At 35.7% G+C, this 23,779-nt stretch overlaps 1 protein-coding gene and 1 long non-coding RNA gene across 7 annotated transcripts in view; both read left to right on the top strand.

Moving 5' to 3' along the window:
* The window catches only part of LOC128558450 (uncharacterized), a 142,153-nt gene extending 125,398 nt beyond the window's left edge, over window positions 1-16,755 (top strand). For all 5 annotated transcript variants that reach the window (XR_008371625.1, XR_008371628.1, XR_008371624.1 and 2 more), the window contains one exon: window positions 15,507-16,755. This is a non-coding gene — a long non-coding RNA (uncharacterized LOC128558450). The remainder of the gene's footprint in view (window positions 1-15,506) is intronic.
* Window positions 4,448-7,679, top strand: LOC123554792 (transcription factor Sox-2-like). 2 transcript variants are annotated; one of them, XM_045345146.2, is made up of 2 exons: window positions 4,448-5,176; window positions 5,904-7,679. In XM_045345146.2, the coding sequence occupies exons 1-2, from the start codon at window positions 4,778-4,780 to the stop codon at window positions 6,516-6,518; spliced, it is 1,014 nt and encodes a 337-aa protein (XP_045201081.1). In that variant the 5' UTR covers window positions 4,448-4,777; the 3' UTR covers window positions 6,519-7,679. The 2 variants fall into 2 exon arrangements, with proteins under 2 accessions (XP_045201081.1, XP_045201080.1); XM_045345145.2 differs by having other exon boundaries at window positions 4,448-5,185.
* Window positions 16,756-23,779: the final 7,024 nt, after the last annotated feature.

Below are 23,779 nucleotides of genomic sequence, written 5' to 3'. Positions count from 1 at the left end.
ATTCATTGCTATTGAATCAAATGAAAAGAATTTGTTACTATTATCAGTGGTCGCAAAATATATTGTTAGAAATTTGAAAAGGCCCTTTCTTATAGCGTTACATATTACATTCGTATTTAGAGGCAAACCTTCTAAAGAAGAGGGAATTTGCAAATTCTGATACATTTTAGACTTTGTCGCTATCAGAGTAACGACATGGCCTTTTCCTGTGATTGTTGTGTATGTTTGTGTAATTTATCAAAAATCATGGAATGTATCAGAACTTGTGTAGTTCCTACATTACTTTGGAAAATACTTATGCAGTTTTGATAGGGATATATGGAATAATTTAAGCTTGGGATATTTACATATGTTTCACATCCGGGTATGTTGAAGAAATTCCCGCATCGCACACGAAAATGGGCAACGTGTGGATTTGATGTATTGCTAAAATCATAGCGTGGTAAGTATCTCACGAGATTTCAGACTTTGTCCACCAAAGCTTTTGTGAGCAAAAAGGTCAAGGTCGTGGAATCGAATAAGAGTAAGGCGGAACTTCAACATTATCACTGTATTGCCTTTAAATTATTATAATCTTCCTGTGTATGTTTCAGTTTAAGGTGTTTTTTAACAAATTCGTACCCAAACTAAGGTGTTGTCCATACAACGACACCTTGCTGGGAATGTCTACAGTTATAAAACATACCGACAGGAGTGGAAAACATTACACAACATGTGGTTTTATTGGGAATTTTATCATCAAGATACTCTTAATAGAACCTCTATTTTCAGTACCATTTTATTGAGACAGAAAGGACCAAATTTTCGATCAGATGATCTGTAACACTGCTTTCCCTGAAAAATGTCTACGTCAGTGACACAAAGACCGGGATCCTTTTCGTCTTGCGTCTTTTGTTATTTCAAGATCAACATATTCGTTTTGAAACGCTGCCAAAATGTTTTAAACATGTATTTTCTCGTTTTGGTTTTGAAGAAGATTAAATTTTGAGATAATCCTTTCTGCATGACTGTCTTTTCCGTAGTTAGACCCGCATAATCGTACCTGTAAGAAATGAACGGTCATTATTTCGATCATGATGTCAACCTTAGATAAAAATCGCAAAATTATTTTTAGCTAAATATAGCGAAAAAATGCCGCTTTATCATAGACAAATTAGTCATTTATACAAGAGAATTTAAACAGTTTTGTATGGTATTTTTAATCAGAACAAAATAAAGAAACAAAGTATAAAATGCTGTTCTGACCTTCATTTCACTTTAAGAAATGCACGATATATTTGGGCATTTTCTGGTATAGCATTATATTGTTGATGGCACTATAGTCATGGTTGGACAGATAAAAAAAGCAACAAGGCTTATAAAGTCAAACGATTGGTTCGAGGAGTTCGAGACCCAGCTGATTCTCGACTCGTATTGGCGAGACTTGTTGAAAAAGGCCAAATTAATCAGGGGGATTTTCACAGAGTGGTCATACTTCAATACTAATCCAGTGAAATCTCCCCCTAGTTGAAAATATCAAGGTTCCCAGACTGCAATATCATATACATTTCTATGTATCCGAGACGAACAGGTATGCACCGGGCAATTGAAATAATTAGATAGATCATCAAAGTAACCAATCAAAGAAAGCCGACAAATTTTACAAGATCGTGTGAAAGAGTGATGTAAAGAATGCATGCTTAATTGTATTTATGAAGCATCTTTTCGAATATTTATCTAATAAATCTAATAAATCGCCACCGATAAGCATCTAGATAAAAACCGGTAGATAAACACGCCGTGAAAATAGCACCTGTGTAATTTGTCCACATTGTTATACACACACATAACGGTGGATGGTGGGAAAAATTAATGGTCAGCTTTTTGTCCTTTGATGTGTGTTTATGTAATATTTCTGTCTGTTAGACAATAAAAATTGATTTTCAATGGTTGGTTAACAATCGTAAAATACCCACACCTGAATGCTTCATAATTATTGTCATATTGAGAACAATATTTTAAAATAAAAAAAAAACTTGAAACTCAATAATTTGTTTAGATGACTGTAAACAGTATATAAATGAAGATTTTGCCTTCAAATAAGATTCCGTTTCAAGATCACGGAGCCTCAAGGTTCTGTCATTGTCAAACCTAAAGGTTCTCAGCCTTTCACAATTAAGCACTTGACATATAAATGAATTTCTTATTCAAGTAATGTTTTCTTCAAATCATTCTTACTGTGAACTAAGTATTGACAGAAAATACCTGCTTCACATTCTTTCGAAAATAAATGTATTGTGTTTATAATTTGAAACATTCTTTTGTCTTCAATTTATATATATTTTATATATATCATTTTATAAACATGTAGAACAACACTTGTGTCATAGAAACGGAAGAGTAACTTTTACAGATTTAAAGAAAATTTCATGGAATCTATTTGAACTCAAAACTCCGTGCCGATTCCGTCATACACCGTGAAGTTCTGCTTCAAGCAGTTACACAATGTTACATCAGCGCCCAAATACTGAGAAGTAAGAGACAATTTACAGCACTGGACATTTGTCTGTTGATTTCCATGGTAATCAGATTGTCACTAGTGATTGATCAGTGTCGAATACTGAAACGATACACCATTCAAATTGGCGGTAAAAATCCCAAACAGTTCTAGAACTCCTTGTTCTATAATTTTAAAGTTTTAATAGGAAGTCAATAAAACATTATGTACGCGAAGTTGTTGAAATTTTTCATAACGTTTTTCACAATGAAAATTCTTTAAAGCAAAGTTTGACGTTGTCCAGGTTTACGATTTCAGTATGCGATTTGTTTTCTACAGGCCTGTTTTTTTTTTTCAGGGATGGTCCTGATTTCAGGTTTGATTACTATAATTCTATAATTTCCTTAAAAATGATAGTTCAGGATTCTTAGATTTTCTGGCATCCTATTTTTTCCCGAATCCTACACGGGACATTCTCACAATGATTTTGAACTCACAAGAAACTCAAGATAATGCATTGATGTCGTCCCTGTCTTTTTTTTCGCATCCAATTGACGTGTAGAGATTGTTAATCCAAAATTCGATTTTTGATAACTATTGAAATAAAATGCAAAAATATAAGGGTATTTTCAAACTGTATTATCGCCAATGATTACGCGTGTTTTAGACTGTAAAATTCATGGTTATGTGTTTTATGAGTCTTTATTTATATCAAAGTCTCGTTTTTTTTAAACATACAGCATTTAAAATGCTATTAACAATGTCCAAGTTATATAACATCTTCCATGAAAATACAATACCTCTCGAATTTAAGAATGTGTTTACGAATTCAAAGCCCCATAAAATTGCTTTTCGGTATTGTTGCTTTATACAAAATATGTACAAAAGAATACGTTAAATGCTTCATGAAAATAATAATAATGGTCCATAATACTGTGAACAGGCAGTACTAAAGTTTGACACAGTATCCGAATTTGTTAAAGTGAGACTGAGTCAATAGAATAACAATACGTATTGTATTTTGTACAATAAGCAACGAAAGATCATAAGGCTTATAGCATTGTTGTGCACTACACCTATTCTAAATAAATCTTTACTAAATAGGCCACAAGACTTATTAAACGCTTCTATTTAATAAATTTTATATGCTAGAGTATTAAGAAATAAATGTGTCACAAATTTTCCCAATGTTGAAAATAATGAATAATAATGTCTATGTGTTTTGATCCCATTCTTGAAGGCGAAAAACAAATTGCAGGAAGTATAAGACAGAAGTGTTTTCTCACTTCTTGGATGCGTTATTTAAATTCATTGACATTATTTTATGTTTACTTTAACTTAATATCTAAAAGCATAGTTATTTCTTTTTTTTTTGTTTTTTATATTAATTGGCCAACGGGGTCTAACCAATGTTACATATGTGCAGTTAAAATTTGTTGATTCGGATGTAAAATATAACGGTTGTGTTTCTAAGGTGATTTACATGTTCAGTAACAGGAATTAGTCATTTCAGGTATAGATATAGTTACTATTAGTTCCATTTTGAAACTATTAGGTTTTTAATTATTTATTTTTATAAAAGTAAACATAGAAATTTGTGTATCCAAAATATAACGGGTAGTTAAGGGGCGTTTTCATCAGTAAATTGACAGCTCTATTTCGTTGCACTGTCTGTGTTTTTTACAGCAATTAACCAATCAAAATACTCAAAATGTCAACGATTAAACATGTCACCTTATTTACTCACATCATCTAATTCCGCATAAGCTATTCCTCAGGTAAAGTCTGTTTATTTCATCTCACCTGTGTCAAACCCTGTGACACACTAAGCTCCTCCTACTACGTTGATCACGCCTTATCGCCTATAACCTGTTTACCAATCGCTCAGCATAATGGCATGAAATTCTCAAGAATAGCGCTTTCTGATTGGCTGAAATAATATCATTTATGGTAGTTGATCAATACTAATAGAAACACTAAAGAGAATAAACCGTTGAACAAGCACTGTTTTTAGAGAGAGACATTTTATATAGAAGTTATTGAAAAGCGGGAAAGATTATCTTTATTATTTACAATTGGATTTTATACAGGAGTTTTCAATGAACATTGTCACTGGAACATTGATGCATTCATTGTGTTAAAACTGTGAATTTTGATTTTCTGTGAAAGAACATTTGAAACAACTGAGAACAATTTGAAATAAACAATAAAGTTGTTTTGAAAACGTGAAAGTTTTCAAAACTGCAGTGTTTGATTTCTTCGTATAATTTCCGTCCAACCGCCAAGATTGAGTATACAGAAATGAGCCCGGAGATGTCCCTGAAGGGACAGGCTCCGCCGCAGACACAGCTTCCAGCTAGTCACGGACACCATCCGGGTATGAACGGCCCGTCCCCAGGGCTCAATAATAACGAGGAACACCATAGCGAACATCACCAGTCACCTAATGGACAAAATGGATCGCAAGGTTCGGGTGGACCAGGGGCTAAGAATGCGGCTGCAAACGACAGAGTAAAGCGTCCGATGAATGCATTTATGGTGTGGTCAAGGGGTCAGAGACGGAAAATGGCCCAAGAAAATCCGAAAATGCACAATTCAGAAATTAGCAAGCGACTTGGTGCGGAATGGAAGCTTCTGTCAGAGACTGAAAAACGTCCCTTCATAGATGAGGCAAAACGACTGCGTGCAATTCACATGAAGGTAATTGCGGTAAGAGTTTAAAATATTTTGCACCCCACCCATAGCTTACTGTAGCCACACAAAATATATTCGTAGATTTTTTTTTATTTATATGAATTTGTATCTATTTTGTTCGATATGTCACGCAGGATAATTTCAGCCATATTTTTATTCATTTTTGCTTGCGTAGCTTAACAAAAACGAACATTTATGACTGAAAAGTTTTCAGTTTACAATACAGCTCGATATTCTGCTGTAAACTAGAACCAGAATAACAATGTCACGGGTTCTTTTCATGTCTTAGATATGGTGGGGATGCAAAATAAAAACTCTGCACCTTTTATTAATATTGTTGTTATTATTAATGTTCTTATAAAAAATGTGCATGCATGAATGTTGTCATATCTATTTATTTAGATTATTAGCATTTGCTATAACTAAGTAAGTTATGAATATATTAGCTTTGAAAATGATAAAATGCTGAATCGCAGTCACCCGACATGTACAATACCAAGAAATTTTGAATTGCCAATAAGTTTATGTACACTAACTTTCTTTGCAGAAATTTTGCTCCCCAGATCCCGTTGATATTTTTCCAAGAAAATAAAACCACATCAGCTGCCGAATCTTTTTAAATCCTAACATCGTTTTATTCAAACAACTTTTGATTTGTAATTTAAATTGATAACCATGTCAAATAACTTCAAGCTCATGCCCAGTGCTCAATAACTTTTGATTTGTTCTTCAGGAACACCCTGACTACAAGTACCGGCCGCGACGAAAAACAAAAACTTTAATGAAGAAAGACAAATACGCTCTCCCTGGTATGCCCCCGGGGACTGGCGGTATGGGGATGGGACAAGTGGGACGTGACGCAACAGGAATGTACATGAATGGATACATGCCCAATGGATACCCAATGATGACAGACCCAAATGCTTACCAGCAAATGCAACATATGGGAGCCGCCTTCCAGGGCGGTTATGGACAATATTTACCCGCTCAGGGTATGCCTGTAGGACAAGGGACAACCACGGGCTCGTACATGAATGGTAGCTCAAGTTATACAATGTCTATGGCGCCATACGGCATGCCACCCCAATCTCATATTGTCAAACGTGAATCGAACACACCGCAAGGACACTCAAGTGCAGGTGCACCGCAGGGCGCCTCTGGGCGACCAAACGGTGTAGCTCCTGGTGACTTACGTGAAATGATCAGTATGTATTTACCCCCGGGTGCAGACCCAAATGACCCAAGTGCTCAACAAAGATTACAGCAACAAATGCAGGCAATGGGACATTATCAAGTACCGTCCACCGAATCCATGAACTCGAACACAGTACCGCTAACTCACATGTGAACTTGGACAAATATTTCATAGAAAACAATCAGTATTTATATACAAAACGTGAAATATGTGTGCGTACTTGTTAATGTGGAAATGGTGTATAAATGTGAAGATATCTCCTATACTTAGACGTGTTTTAATTTCTTAAATGTTCTAAAATTACTTCTAAATAGCGAAAGGGGATACTTAAGACACAGTTTATGGTGAAACGGACACCTGTGCTTAAATATATATGTGTTGTTGAACTTTTAAATTCTTGCAAATTGTCCCCAAAAAATGAATGTAATTTGTTATCAATGTACATGGCATACGAGTTTACACGTCTCACTACGCTGGTTAATGTTTTAAACATTAACATAAAGGTATGAGTGTTCAAATAACATTTTCTCATGCGTTCATCCAACTCCATGACACATTGCTCGTCTTGATTCGCGTTCCCATCCCGAAATCCATATATTGAATAATATTGAAAATTACTTTGTATAAAATGGTGCCCTAGGGCGTTGATTTAAGGGTAAGCAATTGTTTATGTTCACTTAACATGTTACCATTCAATTAAATCTATAGTCCTATAAAATTATATTCCGATAGCGGAGTAATTCTATTGTTTTTGTAGAATTTTGCCTCGAGAAAATTTGAACAAGTTTAATAGCATTAGAAACTAGGAAATATACACTGACTTTTTTTTATTTTATGTTATATTATGTGGTTTTTAAAATGAAAACTTTAATTCTAATGTTATCGTCACGAGTATTTTTTATTTCAAATATTCGCATCATTTGCAAAAGAGGTAACTCACATGTGTTCTTTACCTTTGTCTCTAAGAAAATAAAGTAACTGTAAAAATGTATATAGCAATTCTGTGCTCAGAGTTTGGTGCCGTTTTTATCAAAGGAACAATTATTTTGAGGCTCAACCCTATCTGACTTACTTATTTTCTCAAATTGTGAATATATATATATATATTGTGTTTCAGTTTTATTAGAAATTGTCTTATTTTTTCAAAACTATGTCACATCAGAAATGTAGTGAAAAAACACATTGAAAATAGACATTTATTATTTATATTATATATTGTTGAGAAGACTTGAACGTCATAGATGTATATATTATACACTTACTATAAAAATAAGTTCTTTTTACAAGAAAAAAAAATAAATGTCATTGAAAGAATTTGAAGTCGTGTCATCACATTTTCCCTTCCCTCGACAGAATGTATATTTATTATGCACACATTAAGTGTAGATAATTAATTCGTATCACAGAAATTGTTAATAGATGGATTTTCTTGTATCTTTGCATGCCCATCTTGAACATAAAATGTTTGCAGTTCAAGACAGCGTCCGTTTCTTTATAACATGCAACTTAATCTACTTTAGTAATTTGAGTCTAGAAAAAGTTGTTCTCTCCGGCAGAACAAGTAAATGCATTTCTACGTCTATATAAAATGTCACTGCTTGCGAAATAAAATAATTTTAATTTTTAAAATCAGGACAGTTCGCACCTATTCTTTTTTTCGAAGTTTGAACAGGAATAATTGTCAGGTGTACGAGTGGCAGTTTATGACATTGATTGAATATCGACTTGATTTTTTTTTCAAACGGGCGGTTCTCTTTGAAATGCTGCGACATATTTCACACTTTCTGCATAATACTTTAGTCTTTCACACATTGTCTTTAATTCAATCATCGACTTTTGAGCAAAACTTTCAGTAATTAACTCCCGCAATGCAGGCTTCGGCGTGCGATAATTACATCAACTTGATTACACAATGCGCCGTTATTTCTGCCGTCTGCAACTTGGCGCCAATTGTTTCAAATATATTCGGCCAATTTCCGGTCATTTTATCTGTCAACGCAATTCTTTTGGATTTAAGAAAATCTGCTAAATCCGAGATTTAATTTACACCGTATCAAATACGGGGTGTTACGTTAGTTCATTATATTAAGTAATGATATATCAGAGAAAATATAGTTGCATCTTTCATAGAAGTTGAACAGCATGGTACCTGTAAAAGAACAGAATCGTGATTTAAAAAGTCCATAGTGAAGTTATGTACAGACGTTCTATAAAAGTAAAAATATAAGGAAATAGTCAAAGAAAAGTAGATTTACAGTGGCAGCAGAGTAAAATTAATGGCAAAGACTACAATCTAACCCGTTCTAGCACAAACACAATTTTCAGTCTTGTCTGTTTAATGCTAAATTTTGACATAAAATTCACCTACCCATGAAATGTACACGAATAACTACGGACCACAAAGCGTAACGCCAGGCTCATAAAATGTCGTGAAATTTAATATTTCATGAAAAACCTTCATTTGACACAAGGTATTTGCAAAATAATGCAAACTATATGTGAAACTCTGTCTATGATGACGGCTGTTGTAATTTATGAGGTTGCAATTTTCATGTTACGTGTTATTATTACAATGCGCCTGTTAGATAAGAAATTTGCGAAGCTGCAGCGTGAATTACAATGCACATACTAACGCAGCATGGCGCTTCAAAACGGGTAGCTACAACTAAAAGTGTTGTTCTTATAGTTTTTCTTGTAGTTGTATTGGAAGAGTAATACTAGTATATCATTGGCTACTCTTGTGCGAAGGCGGCCCATGTAGAGTGATGCTGGTCGTTTTCTTGGTACAATATTCCCACTGGAGCATTTCTGTTAACAAATAATGGATAATACACCCTCAACATAAGCGCACCGCTAAATATTTTCATATATTGCTAATTCAAGTTGATTCATGATTCATGTGTTGGTCAGTTGAATTCTAATTTTCCAAACCTTTCAAATTAAAAAAAAAATAAGAAAAGAAAAAAAAACCGATTGTGGCATATTATATAGTTTTGAAACATTTGTTGTTAAAAGGCATGTAACATGCAGAAATTAATTTTAGTCTATAAAAATTCCTACCCCATGAGTGTTTAAAATAAAACGGTCCAATGTGGATTATTAATAAGTATATAATCTCAGAAAATCTTAGATAATCCTTACAAAGACTGGATAAATCACATTAAAACTATCTAAATCTTACGTTATCGCTTATAGTAAAGTCCTGTGCCGGGATTGTTTTAATGTTATTAAATTTCACGAAGGAAAGAGTAAACAACAGTGTATATTTTGGCAAGAAGTTAGGATGTTAGGTTACATTGCTTTACCAAATAGCAAGGCGGCACATGGTCACTGTGAGAAACTCGCGACCAAGACTGCGCCGTCAGAAGGGGCAACTGCATTGGAAATGTCATTTTGGCTTAAGAGATGACAGTTTTATGAAATATTCGTGTCTGTTCCGTGAATAGACTTTTCATCGTCATGTAAAGAAAAAAAAGGAATGCCATTTTCTGGTCTATATAAGTTTAGTCATCTAGGACTGCACTGTCTATATACACAGAAACTATCAGATGATATATTTAATGTCCGTATAAGAAAAAAGCAATAATATATTCCGGTTAGAAATTCAGTACACGGTTCATTCTTATATATTACTGGTTACTCCAGTGCGAAGGTTTTGTTTTACAGAACCATAAAATAAATCCTACTGGAACAGCCTTATTCAAAAACAACACTTTAAGTGCCAACCTGGTTTGTTTATTTCGTTAAATTTGTTAGGATTTGGACAAACTTCGCTAGGTAAATTTGAAGAGAGCAACTATACTTAAAAAGTAGCAATTTGTCCTTTACCGTTCCTAACATATACATTGATGGTACAGGCATATTTCGGTCATGAATCATACCCGCTTTCAACGTTCTCAGGTTTTGTTTTAACATTACCATTTTTCCCCCGAGTGATCCACACGCAAATCACTGTAGTCGAACTTCTGTTTGTTCGGGGTTTATTTATAAAATTGTCCCTCAAATCCTGTAATTTGATAGCAGAAAAATCAGTGTTAGTATTTGTCTAATGTCAGTGCTGACCTCCAAGTTGCGATATTTAGCGTTGTTAAGACATTTAGAAAGAAAATTGCCCCTGATTATATTCGTTAGGGTCTCAGGTGCAATTTTTATGTTAAAATCATAACGGTCATGTACTAACTACGAGAAAATAATTGCTTTCCGAGGCCTACATACATGGGAAATACAGAATAATGCGCAGGGAGGTGAAAATATAGTTCTTAGCTGAGGTATTATAACACAAATACACCAAGTAATTTAAAATATTTTACTAATAACAAATGAATGCTAGTATTTGAATTCCATTAAGGGAGTTGATACTGGTAGCCTCCTCCCTTGAGGAATAATAATAATAATAATAATAATAATAATAATAATGATGATGATGATGATAATAATAATAACATCTTAATTTATAGAAGGTAGCACATGAAGATATAGATCAGTACAAAGTACAAATAATACATCTTAATTTTAAATGTGGCCTTCTAAAAAAAAAACACAACCAAATACAATTTACACTATCACATAACCTAATTAATTGGTTAATGATCACATAATTGTGTTTAAAAGTTGACTTGCTGCTGTTGTGAATTTTTACACTGAGAATCTGAACGATGTGTTTTAATAAAAGAAACATTAAGATGGCATTTGTTATAAAAAAAAATCAGTGTCAGGAAGCACAAGATAGTAAAGACATTAGCTGAAATAAGGGCATGTATAAGGACATGTATTATTTCTGCAAATGCCTTTAATTAAAGATGTGTTCTTTCTGTTCCCAGCAAATGTCTTAAAACACCTGTGCTTAAACAGAAGTGGCGAAAATTTAGCGAGCTAATCCTTAGACCAAATATGCGTACGACAGAGTAAATAAAATAACATTGCTGCTCGTCTTAAGTGAACGTGCAGTCAAATATATTAATGCGATCTACGGGGCAACCACAAGGGGGCGCTACACAGTAGATAACTGGGTAGCTTTTACGTCGCTTGCAGGGATTTAGCACGGCCGCCTTGAGGCTAGGCCTTCAAATTGAAAGATAAATGTTTAAGCGATTAAACGTATATCAAATTCAATCAAAGTTGAAGGGAAATTTAGCGATAAAGTTGTTATTTTGGCTGAAATATTCAAAATTATCACATAATTTATGTCTCTCTTTAATGTGTTTGCCTTTAAGTGTCGGCCATTCTTGTCTTTTATATTTTTATCAAAATATACAAACACTTGCCACTAGAATGGAATGTTTCATTATTTAAAATTTATCATTATTTTATAATTCTATGTCAATACTTATTTATATAATACTTTAAGGGCGCAAAATAAATGTATAAAATGCTTATATCTGAAAAATATATAAATGTGTTTATGACAGTAATAACGTATCTCAAACATAATTGAGTCAAGTGTTCGCTGAAATATGAATTTAATTAGTTACTATTATAGCGGGTTCATGTTGCAATTTCAGTTCTATAGAAACTACTTCAATGATGTTTTTGTTAAAAATAATTCTACATTGCTAATATTGTATGCTCATTGTTGAGATTTTGAGAAATTATTATTATATTCGGTTCCAACAAAGGAAGAAATATATTTATTTGTTGCCACATCTGTATGAAGATGTTTAATATGCACCAGATACAATTAGATATCATTATTTTAATTTCATTAGGAACACACTCACTCATCATTTTTGCCCAGTCTCTCAGCAAGTACCAAAATGATACATCAAAATGATACACCAAAATGATAATAAAAATAATATAGGCAGTTAAATCCATATTAATCCACACAAAGCAGTATATTTTAATAAGGTATTTTAGTACCTACTAAACAGAATTGTGCTTAAAACCCTGAAAAGAAGTACATGTATGTTTTTAGAATACTGAGTGTGTTTATCAATTCTACACAAGGCAGATTACTTGTCCCATCATCCCAGTCCATAAACGAACAATCTCCTTGATTTTTTCATTTTCTGGAAATAAATATGACAGAAAAGCAATTTGTACTAAATGTGTAAAGATATGTATCAGAGTAATTAAATGTATTTAGGCGGTATTGTTTTAATCAACATGACAGGTGATTGGAGAGAATAGTTGGATAGATAGATATCTTCAGTAGACAACAAATCGCTTAAAGGGATATATAATAACGCTAAATTAAAATGTCAATATTTACAAATGTTTCGCATGCTAGCCGTTAACTATGCAATACTAACATGCGGTTCTAGAAGTGTCTCTAGCACTACATCATTAGTTAACAAAAATTCCACTGACTGAAAGGCGTTTTCTTTCTTTAGTATAATATGTCTATGCAATTAAAGAAAGAACGATATGATGCAGACACTCGCCTAGAAAATTATGTAATTTGACAGAACTAATGTTAAGGCAATTCAACTATAAAAACCTGTATGTCAGAAACTAAGTTTTCATATATGGCGAATGTGGATTTTTATAAACCATGCAAATATATGGGCTTGAAAACAAACATCTACTCATTCTAAGAGAAATAAAAAGTCATGATAGTCCATGTGACCTGATTATGCCACATCTGTGTTGCTCTTTTCATTTGGAATACAATAGGAAAATCATAGATTGGGGTCAAGTTCACAAATGCATTGAATATACTCTATACACAGTACAAGCGTCACATTCTTTCACTTCTTGGCTTAGTTACATAGTAAACTATGACGGCCAATAAAAGAATGAAATTCATGCCATTGAAAGTGTGCGATGAATAAAATAATGCAATATAAAAGGCTATTGAATGACGGACAATTGCAGCTGTTTGTGTATTGTGACGGACTGATATTGTGAACGGAATGTTTTGTATACTGGAAGGGGATAAAGTATTTTTACTTTGGTCATTCCAGGTCAGACGTCTGTATTAAATCCAAGGTAAACAAAAATGGCCTTGAAAATGCGCATGATTTCCAAAGATTTATAGTATACACCAAAGTAAATTTCATGGGTTTGTTTACACGCGGCACATGTAGGGTTTTACACGCCCATATGATACCGGCGGCACATGTAGGGTTTTACACGCCCATATGATACCGGCGGAACATGTAGGGTTTTACACGCCCATATGGTACTGGCGGCGCATGTAGGGTTTTTAACAATACGGTACTGGTGGCCTCGATGGGGTTTTTACTCGCCCATATAGTATCGGTGGTTTATGTTGGTTTGTAATGAGTTTTTACTATTATTATGTAACCTTGATTTTGTATCGAAATTTCAGCACTGTTTTCATTAACTGCCGTCCCCATCGTATATTCACACACACGACGCACATAAGTAAATGTTTAAGATAATAAATAAAGACAGATGATAACGAGAGTCTTTCCACAAAGTGCATTTGTACAGTTTATGCTTATACTGCAAATCTTTGACAGAAGTCCCGGGAAGATTTCACTGATTTGCGGTATTCTTTAATTCATCTTATATATCAGTGCTGTATGTGGATATCAGAATGGTAATTCTTTTTGCAGATACAATATCTTCAATATTAAGGGAAAATTTTCACCATCATTTTGAACAAGAACAGATGGTGAATTGCGCATGTAAATGCAGTGACAAGTGTATGTGATTTATGTAAATAAATTGGATATCCTTGATAAGGACTGGTATATTCTGTGACAAAGACGTTTATTAATAACTTAACAATCATATTAAAATGTATTTTCTACATCGATGGTAAATTAAATTTGCCGATTAAATATACAACGCCAGAGAGAGAGGGAGAGAGAGGGAGAGAGAGAGATCTGCAGACAATATAGTGGCCTTATTATATATACGATACTTTAGCGCATATTTCACGATGGAGTTTGTTTTTCTTTAATGTGTTCTTAGGAATATAATGTAACATGGAAGATATCCGCTATATTTTGCACCTGTTTCAAGGTATACTGCATTTGTGAAATTTTAAAACTGTTCCGCAACGTGAACCGTCACTAGTAGTGAACTTTTGCTAGAAATTCTTTATTTTATGACCATTTACCAGATATCATGATAAAAGCTGTGCAACACTCACCACAACAAGTTAAAAGCGGAAATATTTATATCAGGATTTGATCCGCGTGTAGTTACAAATATATGTACTCCCATCATTCAACTCATGATATTCATTAATGATGGATCAATTAGATACTTTTAATTAAGTTTTATTGATAATTATGATCCTTTAAGAATGCAAACGGGGAGATATAATATAAGAAACAATATTGCACGTAATGAACGTTGTGATAGTCCAGACTTACTAAGGCAGGATAAACTGCATTTTATTTATATTTGTCCATGTTTTCTACAAATGAGGAATATATATTAAGCGACATCAGTTTTTTAAGTTTCTTACATAATTAAATTCTTCCAACAAAATGATCTTATTGATGTTTATAAATAATCAAAGGGGAAATTATAAAATGAAGTTCGGTTATATACATACTACATCATAAATGTGAAGATGACAGACTCCTCACTGCCTTCATTAACTATATTACACTTGATTATACTGACTCTGTAGCGTTTTCTCGTGTGTTTTATGAACTGTATGTAACTGAATCCCATATTTGTTACTTTCATGGCAATATTGTATTTTTGTAAACTATTGGTGTATAGACGATGTATAAACGTTCAAAATTAATAATATTATGTTCTATTCTGTTGTGTCAATAATGTTTTTTTTTTATTTACATGTGAAGTAAGACTTCAAAATTATTACCATATTTTTTCAGTATCAAGAAAATTAAAACAATAACATAACAATATGTTTGATTATAACAGTTTTAGTTCTCACCTTTATTCCGTGTAATGTTCTTTTTTCTTTTTAAATCTATTTGTATTTTAAAAATCAAACCTAAGATAAAGTTCCAGGCTGTTGAGCGGGATGTATTTTCAGTGTTGGCTCACATGGCGAAAAATACGCCCGTACAATGTTTGTGTAAGAACAAAATGTGATTAGTACAGGCGCAAAAATACGCTCTACAAAAATGTTTGTACGGGCGCAAATTTTGCACATATGGACATGGCTTTAGTATGTTCTTCAAATATTTTCTGCATTCTTTTATCATACCATGGATTTACAAATGCTTATTTTTGTTATCCTTTCAGAAGAAAATACACCCATGCAGCCTTTACCGTGACCTAGATTCCGTGAGTAAAATGTCATTTTTCTAATAATTATTTCAGATGAAATCAGTTGTTTCAAATGAAGGGCGGTGTTAACATTTATGGAAATTGATCAGTTTATTTGTAACCTTATAGTAATTGTACTGTCTCCATGTCTTAATGTCGTAGCAGTCAAATTGACGAGGATTGGAATCAATAAAGACAATGAAAAGATGCTAAAACAATGATTAGGTTTCGGCTCATTAGAGCTTCGTTGGGGTAATTAAGTTGTTCGGCGGCAATACTGGTTGTCGATGTCAATAACGGGAGATTTGATTGGATCAAAACGAGTAAAGTGGATTACAACTGCTGAAACATCAAGGAAGTGTTTGGAAAAGATGAACTTCGATGAAAATCAGTTGAGAGAATTTGCCCTGATTAGTAAAATATCTTACATGTTTCCATTTTTACAAGTGTTCTGAAATAGGATAATGATTTTCATTAAAACAATATCTCGCATACTTATCTTCTGTTGTTCTAATATTTCATTATTTGAAGTAACGCTATTGACATTTGACGTTCAAAAATATAGTGGTATGAGCAGCCACATAGCACATACATTGGCAATAATGCGGGCTTGTGCACACGAGTATAGAACATGTACACCCGGCAGGCATGAAACTGTCACATGACACAGTCAGTACGAAACAACCATATGGCACAAAAATAGCCCCATGATACGAAAGTAGTATAAATGCACATTCTGTCTTTAGAAGGAAAACTCGATTTCCCATAGTTTTTGGTTATTTTTAGGCGTACGTCCATTCATACCGACTAACCATAGTTAGCATTGCTTTATCTCAGTAACGATCACCTATCTATATACAGATACGGTGCCATGGTGAAATAATACACCCTTCCTCTCCGACTTCCAAGCGACAAAACGTGGCTAATTCATTCAACTTAATAACAGGAAGAGGTCCTTCAACAGTTTTCATATACAATAAAATTTAAGGTTTTGTTTTTCGAGGTACTCATCGCTATGTGGTCGTGAATTTACAAATTTAATGCAAGTTGTTATTCGGGTAGAGGAGTAAACGGCAGCCTGTGAATGTTTACAGTAACAGCAGTGTGGGGACACTTGCTAACGATACATTTAGTTAATTATGTTTTAATGATCTTTACATAGTTTAATGGGTAGTATTTTAAAGTCATTTCACATTACATTAACCTTCTAAACGTGATGCCTATCTAATCACTATTTTGGCATTAAACATTGATAAATTAGGGAAACGATTTTTAATAAAACTGACGAATATGATTCTAAATTAAAATTCTTCTTTTTAGTTAAGCAACTGGCGAACCTCTGTCGAATTATGTTGGGTAACTTGAGCAGATTTCATGATCTAGTTGATTGCACGCCACCGATGATTTATAACCGGCTATTGTTTATGTTTAGAAGTATAAAAGACAGCGATAACCTCACTACCGACCCGAAAACTTTGTCCTATATTGCCAAAACATTTATTTTTTGTATGCATAAATATTTTGTAATGGGTGTATATTATCTATCAAGGATTGTTTATTATTCGCGTTTGACCTTTTAATATCCTACTATGAATTTATAATGGAAATCTTTCAACACCTAAGATGTTATCGTACGTCATATGGAATTCCTCACACGAAAATTTGCATATTTTCTACTTGATGATTGATTCATAATCGATGATTTCTTATGCAGTTAAAAGATAGTCTTTCTGCTACAACGATTTGTACATTACATCTTGAAGATACCGGGCCCCGCGGCGTTTTTAGATATCAAAATTTAAAACTTTGGGAAAACTCCTTAATCCTAAATGAGAGATAGAACTTCATAACAAAAAGCATTTATCGGTAACGATCAGTCAATTATCAGACATTGTTATTACAATCTGATAAATCGTATATATATATATACTCTGACCACAGAAAACAATTGTTAACGTATTCTGAATATTAATAGACACTCATGTAACTCTTCCAAACAAATAAAGTTTGTAAAATTTATTCTAAGACATTCGCTCTTGTCCTATTCACTGCCGCTAAAGTCACTCTTCGGCATTGACTGTAGCGACATTCTCTCTAGTTTATTCACTGCCGCCACCGTCACTCTTCGGCATTGACTGTCTTGTCCTATTCACAGCCGCCACAGTCACTCTTTGGCATTGACTGTGGTGACATACTCTCTTGTCTTAATAATTGCCGCCACAGTAAATCTTCGGCATTGATTGTGGTGACATTCTCTCTTGTCCTATTCGCTGCCGCTAAAGTCACTCTTCGGCATTGACTGTGGCTACATTCTTTCTAGTCTTGTTCACTGCCGCCAATGTCACTCTTCGGCACTGAATGTGACGACATTCTCTCCTGTCCTGCTCACTGCCGTCAAAGTCACTCTTCGGCATTGACTATGGTGACATTCCCTCTTGTCTTTTTCACAGCTGTCACAGTCACTCTTCGGCATTGACTGTGGTGACATTCTCTTTTGTCTTAATAATTGCCGCCAAAGTCAATCTTCGGCATTGACTGTGGTGACATTCTCTCTTGTTCTACTCACTGCCGCCAATGTCACTCTTCTGCATTTTCTCTTGTCTTATTCACGGCACTGACTATGGTGAAATACTCTCCAGTCTTATTCACTGCCACCACAGTCATTCTTCGGCATTGACTGTGGTGACATTTTCTCTTGTCTTATTCACGGCACTCACTATGGTGAAATACTCTCTAGTCTTATTCACTGCCGCCAAAATAACTCTGTGGCATTGACTGTGGTGACATTCTCTCTAGTCTTATTCGCTGTCGCCAAAGTAACTTTAAAGGCATTGACTGTGGTGACGTTTTCTCTAGTCTTATTCTTTGTCCCAAGGTATCTCTACGACATTGACTGTGGTGACATTCTTTCTAGTCTTATTCTCCGCCGCCAAAGTCACTCTATGGCATTGAATGTGGTGGCATTTATTCTAGTGTTATTCACTGTCGCCAAAGTAACTCTATGGCATTGGCTGTGTGACATTTTCTCTAGTCTTATTCACTGTCGCCAAAGTAGCTCTATGGCATTGACTGTGGTGACGTTTACTGTAGTCTTATTCGCTGTCGCCAAAGTAACTTTATGGCATTGACTGTGGTGACATTCTCTCTAGTCTTATTCACTGTCACCAAAGTAACTTTATGGCATTGACTGTGGTGACATTCTCTCTAGTCTTATTCGCTGTCGTAAACTATACATGATGGAATCTCTTAGTCTTCATCACCAAGTACTACGTATGACTGTGGTGACTCATTGAAAAACACTTTATCCTGCCCAAGTAGTCTTGCATTGACGTGGTACGTTACTGTATCTTATTCGCTCTCAAGTAACTTTATGCATTGACTGTGGTAACATTCTCTCTAGTCTTATTCGCTGTCGTCAAAGTAACTTTATGGCATTGACTGTGGTGACATTCTCTAGTCTTATTCACTGTCACCAAAGTAACTTTATGGCATTGACTGTGGTGACATTCTCTAGTCTTATTCACTGTCACCAAAGTAAATTTAAGACATTGACTGTGGTGACATTCTCTAGTCTTATTCACTGTCACCAAAGTAACTTTATGGCATTGACTGTGGTGACATTCTCTCTAGTCTTATTCGCTGTCGTTAAAGTAACTTTATAGCATTGACTGTGGTGACATTCTCTAGTCTTATTCACTTTCACCAAAGTAACTCTACGGTATTGACTGTGGTGACATTCATTCTGAAAAAAACCCACCTTTTATTCACTTTGGCCATATTCATTTTGCGGCTTTCGCTGTGGTGGCACGTTTTCCGAACATACTCACTACAGTAACACACACTCGACAATTGCTTTGGTACAATGATTTTTTTCTCTTACAGCAAGTCTTGTGAAAGACAACCAAGCTGTAACAAAAGTGAGTTAAGGTATCCCATCGGCATCCGCAAATAGGTAACATTCAGTCGATGCCTGGTGATCCCATGATTTTTTTATTTTTTTTTTGGTATCATTTGAAAGAGTTGTGCTGAACAAGAATTAGTAAATAAGATGACCATAAAATAATATGCACGAATCACTACAGTCATGTTTTTGATTACGAAATGATAAATCTTACACTGTAATAACTGGATTTCTGTTGAAATGTCATTGAAAACTGTAAAGTAAAAAATATAAAAAAGTTATAACATATTTTTGTCTTGTAATTTATATTTTCTTTTTCAGTAGACAATACACTTTCAAATGATACCAACTTTCTATGAGCTTACCAGGCATCAATATTTTGCTATATTTTAATAGCACCGTTATATAGAATTTGCTTATTTGTGGATCGGATACCTTAATTTTTCAAAATAAAGTGGAATGAGGCCAGCAGGATAATATAATTACTGAAGAGGAGGACTCCTGTCAGGATCACAGGACTGGTACTAGTATGTGGTGGGGAGATCCGGTCAGGATCACAGGACTGGTACTAGTATGTGGCGGGGAGATCCGGTCAGGATCACAGGACTGGTACTAGTGTGTGGTGGGGAGATCCGGTCAGGATCACAGGACTGATACTAGTGTGTGGCGGGGAGATCCGGTCAGGATCACAGGACTGGTACTAGTGTGTGGCGGGGAGATCCGGTCAGGATCACAGGACTGGTACAAGTATGTGGCGGGCAGATCAACTATCATAATGTTTCTGAATCCTCATGCTGTTCAGCATGGTGTACACATACTGAAATCAGTTTCGTGTGGTACACACCTACTGAACACATACTGGAATCAGTTTCATGTTGTATACACCCACTGAACACATACTGGAATCAGTTTCAAGTGGTACACACCTACTGAACACACACTGGAATCAGTTTCATGTTGTATACACCTACTGAACAAATACTGGAATCAGTTTCAAGTGGTATACACCTACTGAAAACAGTTTCGAATAATTAAAACATGCTGGAAACTGCACGGTACACGTCTACAGTAGACCATTTTTCAATATTCGCATCTACTGAAAACTATTCCTACAGGAACCTGTTCCATATGGTATGCACACCTACTTGAAAATGTTCCGCTCGGTAAATGCACCTACTAGAAGCTTCCGTATGGCACGCACTCGAAACTGTTGCACTTAGCACACACCTATTAGAAACAGTTCCGCAGGGTACACACCTAATGGGAACTGTTCTGTTTGTATATACTGGAAATTGTACCACATTGGCTGGGCCTATTGTAATTTTTACAGTATCAGATTATCAGCGAGGCACAAACATATTTGTAATACAACATTGTACAAAACTATAACAGAATGTAATTACCAGTATTTACAAGGATTAAAACAAAAAATTCAATCATAGGCTTATTGATCATTGCGACATATGTTATGGTAACAAATTGAATTTTCGCATCATATCTATACATCTGTTCTATCTGTTGTAACGTGTAGGATTTCTGTAACATATTGTACTACCCGTGCGTTTTATTGACGGCATGTATATAAACTGATGGCAGAAATGACCATTTGAGTACCTAGTGTGAACGTTATTTCAGTTCAACTTATTCTAAACTCTTACACAACATCAGTATTCTATCAATAACAGCTTGTTTTTATTGGCACATAGTTTTTTCTGTTATTGTTATTAATGATGTTAATGATGATGAAGATGTTGTTGTTGTTGTTGTTGTTGTTAAAGGTAAGGGAAAGCAGGATTTGCGAACGTCTGTTCGTCTGTCACATAGTCCAGGTTTGACTAGTCTGTCACAATGCACTCGTTATTCTTTTGTAAACATAATTATCTACCAGAATTATTCCAACGTGTAAAGTTTAATCATACAGTTAAAGGTCCAATACTAAGGAAAGTGAACATTTTATTTTTTTTAAAAAAGCACAGAAACTATTTCATTTTATTGGAAAATGAAAGTTGGTATGTAGTAATTCGAAATAAATCGCAGTATATGTACAATTATTTTTCTATGAAGTATGAAGAAAGTTAAAAAGACCTGGGGGGTCATTCTGTCGATTCATTGAAATTTCAACATAATACACATACATTTCTTTGAGTTCCAAAGACCTTCTGTAAATTTTGACCTGCCAATCTTCATTATTTAGTGTCTTGCAGAAGTCTATGCACTGGCTATGAAAAAAATTGCCAACTCACTTTCCCTTAGTAATGGACCTTTAACCCAAATCTGGTCTTTTTTATTTGATTTAGTTGTTTCATTTCAGCTGTTGAACATGTGATCGCATGTGTTTACGTTGTAGAAGATTTTTTCCTATGTCTCCGCTGCCCAATAAAATCCTCTGCCTCTTTCGGTTTGATTTCTTTGAAATTATATGTTGTCAACAGTGTGTAATGTGTAGAAATTCGTTTTCTCTCATCCAGGTTGATTTCTTTTCAATTTTCATTTACGGTCATTAAAATTTAGAAATCATCTTTTTCTTTTCATCCGCTTTTATGTCTTTTTAAATTTAATATACGGGCAATATATGTGTAGAAGTCTCCTATTTCTTCCGGTTTGATTTCCGTTTGACCTTCATATATGATCAACAGTGTGTAGACTTTTTCCAGTTTGTTATCTTTCAATAGCTTTTAAAGTTATCTTTGTTTAATCGACGTACACTAATTATTTCCTTATAAAAATAATGCGAGGAATTCGGTTTGTTGCTGAAGTGATTGAAGGACCATAGAGAGTAGGGTCAGATAATGAAATACATGTAAAACCTGTCAGGGGCTGTGAATGAAGGACCAGAGAGTGGGTCCAGATAATGAAATACATGTAAAGCCTGTCATTTTATGCGGGGATATAGGGTTAACCCTGTCCATGTGTGTGTCTGTCCAGCTGTCCGTCAGAATGTGTGTATGTGTATGTCTCTATTCCAAGTCAAGAGGCACAGTCTTGCTATCACCCGATACTGCTATTCCAAGTCTCGGTGCCACCAGATGCCGCTTTTCCGAGGCAGAAGTCCTAGTCTCGCCGCCATCCTAAGCCGCTATTGCGAAGCAAGAGTCTTAGTTTCGCTGCCATCCTATACAGCTGTTGCCAGGCAAGAGTCCTAGTCTCGCCGCCATCCGATGCCTCTATTGCGAGGCAAGAGTTCTAATATGGCCGCCATCCGATGCCGCTATTGCGAGGCAAGAGTTCTAGTCTCGCCGCCATCTGATGCCGCTATTGCGAGGCAAGAGTCCTAGTTTCGTCGCCATCCGATTCCGCTATTGCGAAGCAAGAGTCTTAGTTTCATTGCCATCCTATACAGCCGTTGCCAGGCAAGAGTCCTAGTCTCGCCGTCATCAGATGTCGCTATTTCAAGGCAAGAGTTCTAGTCTCGCCCCCATCTGATGCCGCTATTGCGAGGCAAGAGTTCTAGTCTCGCCGCCATCTGATGCCGCTATTGCGAGGCAAGAGTCCTAGTCTCGCCGCCATCCGATTCCGCTATTGCAAAGCAAGAGTCTTAGTTTCATTGCCATCCAATACAGCCGTTGCCAGGCAAGAGTCCTAGTCTCGCCGCCATCTGATGCCGCTATTGCGAGGCAAGAGTTCTAGTCTCGCCGCCATCTGATGCCGCTATTGCGAAGCAAGAGTTCTAGTCTCGCCGCCATCTGATGCCGCTATTGCGAGGCAAGAGTCCTAGTCTCGTCGCCATCCGATTCCGCTATTGCGAAGCAAGAGTCTTAGTTTCATTGCCATCCTATACAGCCGTTGCCAGGCAAGAGTCCTAGTCTCGCCGCAAACCGAAGCCGTTATTTCTAGGCAAGATTACCAGTCTCGCCGCCATCCGAAGCTGCTATTGTGAGGCAAGAGTCCTAGTCTCGCCGCCATCCGAAGCCGCTATTGCGAGGCAGGAATCTTAGTCCCGCCGCCATCCGATGCCGCTATTGCGAGGCAGGAGTCCTAGTCTTGCCGCCATCCGAAGCCGCTATTGCGAGACAGGAGTCCTAGTCTCGCCGCCATCCAGAGCCGCTATTGAGCGGATCGACTGTTAGTTACGGTATTTACGCTATTTTCTCTAGGAAAATAAATCTCGCTATTGCGAGGCAAGAGTCCTAGTCTCGCCGCCATCCGAAGCTGCTATTGCGAGGCAAGAGTCCTAGTCTCGCCGCCATCCGAAGCTGCTATTGCGAGGCAGGAGTCCTAGTCCCGCCGCCATCCGATGCCGCTGTTGCGAGGCAGGAGTCCTAGTCTTGCCGCCATCCGAAGCCGCTATTGCGAGACAGGAGTCCTAGTCTCGCCGCCATCCAGAGCCGCTATTGCGAGGCAAGAGTCC

Source organism: Mercenaria mercenaria, chromosome 7, assembly GCF_021730395.1.
Source record: "Mercenaria mercenaria strain notata chromosome 7, MADL_Memer_1, whole genome shotgun sequence".
Taxonomy (NCBI): domain Eukaryota; kingdom Metazoa; phylum Mollusca; class Bivalvia; order Venerida; family Veneridae; genus Mercenaria; species Mercenaria mercenaria.
This window is presented reverse-complemented; position numbering and strand designations above follow the sequence as displayed.

Excerpts from the sequence above, each read along its gene's own strand:
- LOC123554792 (XM_045345145.2), top strand. The coding sequence starts at position 4,778 with ATGAGCCCGGAGATGTCCCTGAAGGGACAGGCTCCGCCGCAGACACAG. Across the intron at positions 5,186-5,903 it reads TTCACATGAAGGTAATTGCG|GAACACCCTGACTACAAGTA; the intron begins GTAAGAGTTTAA and ends TTTGTTCTTCAG.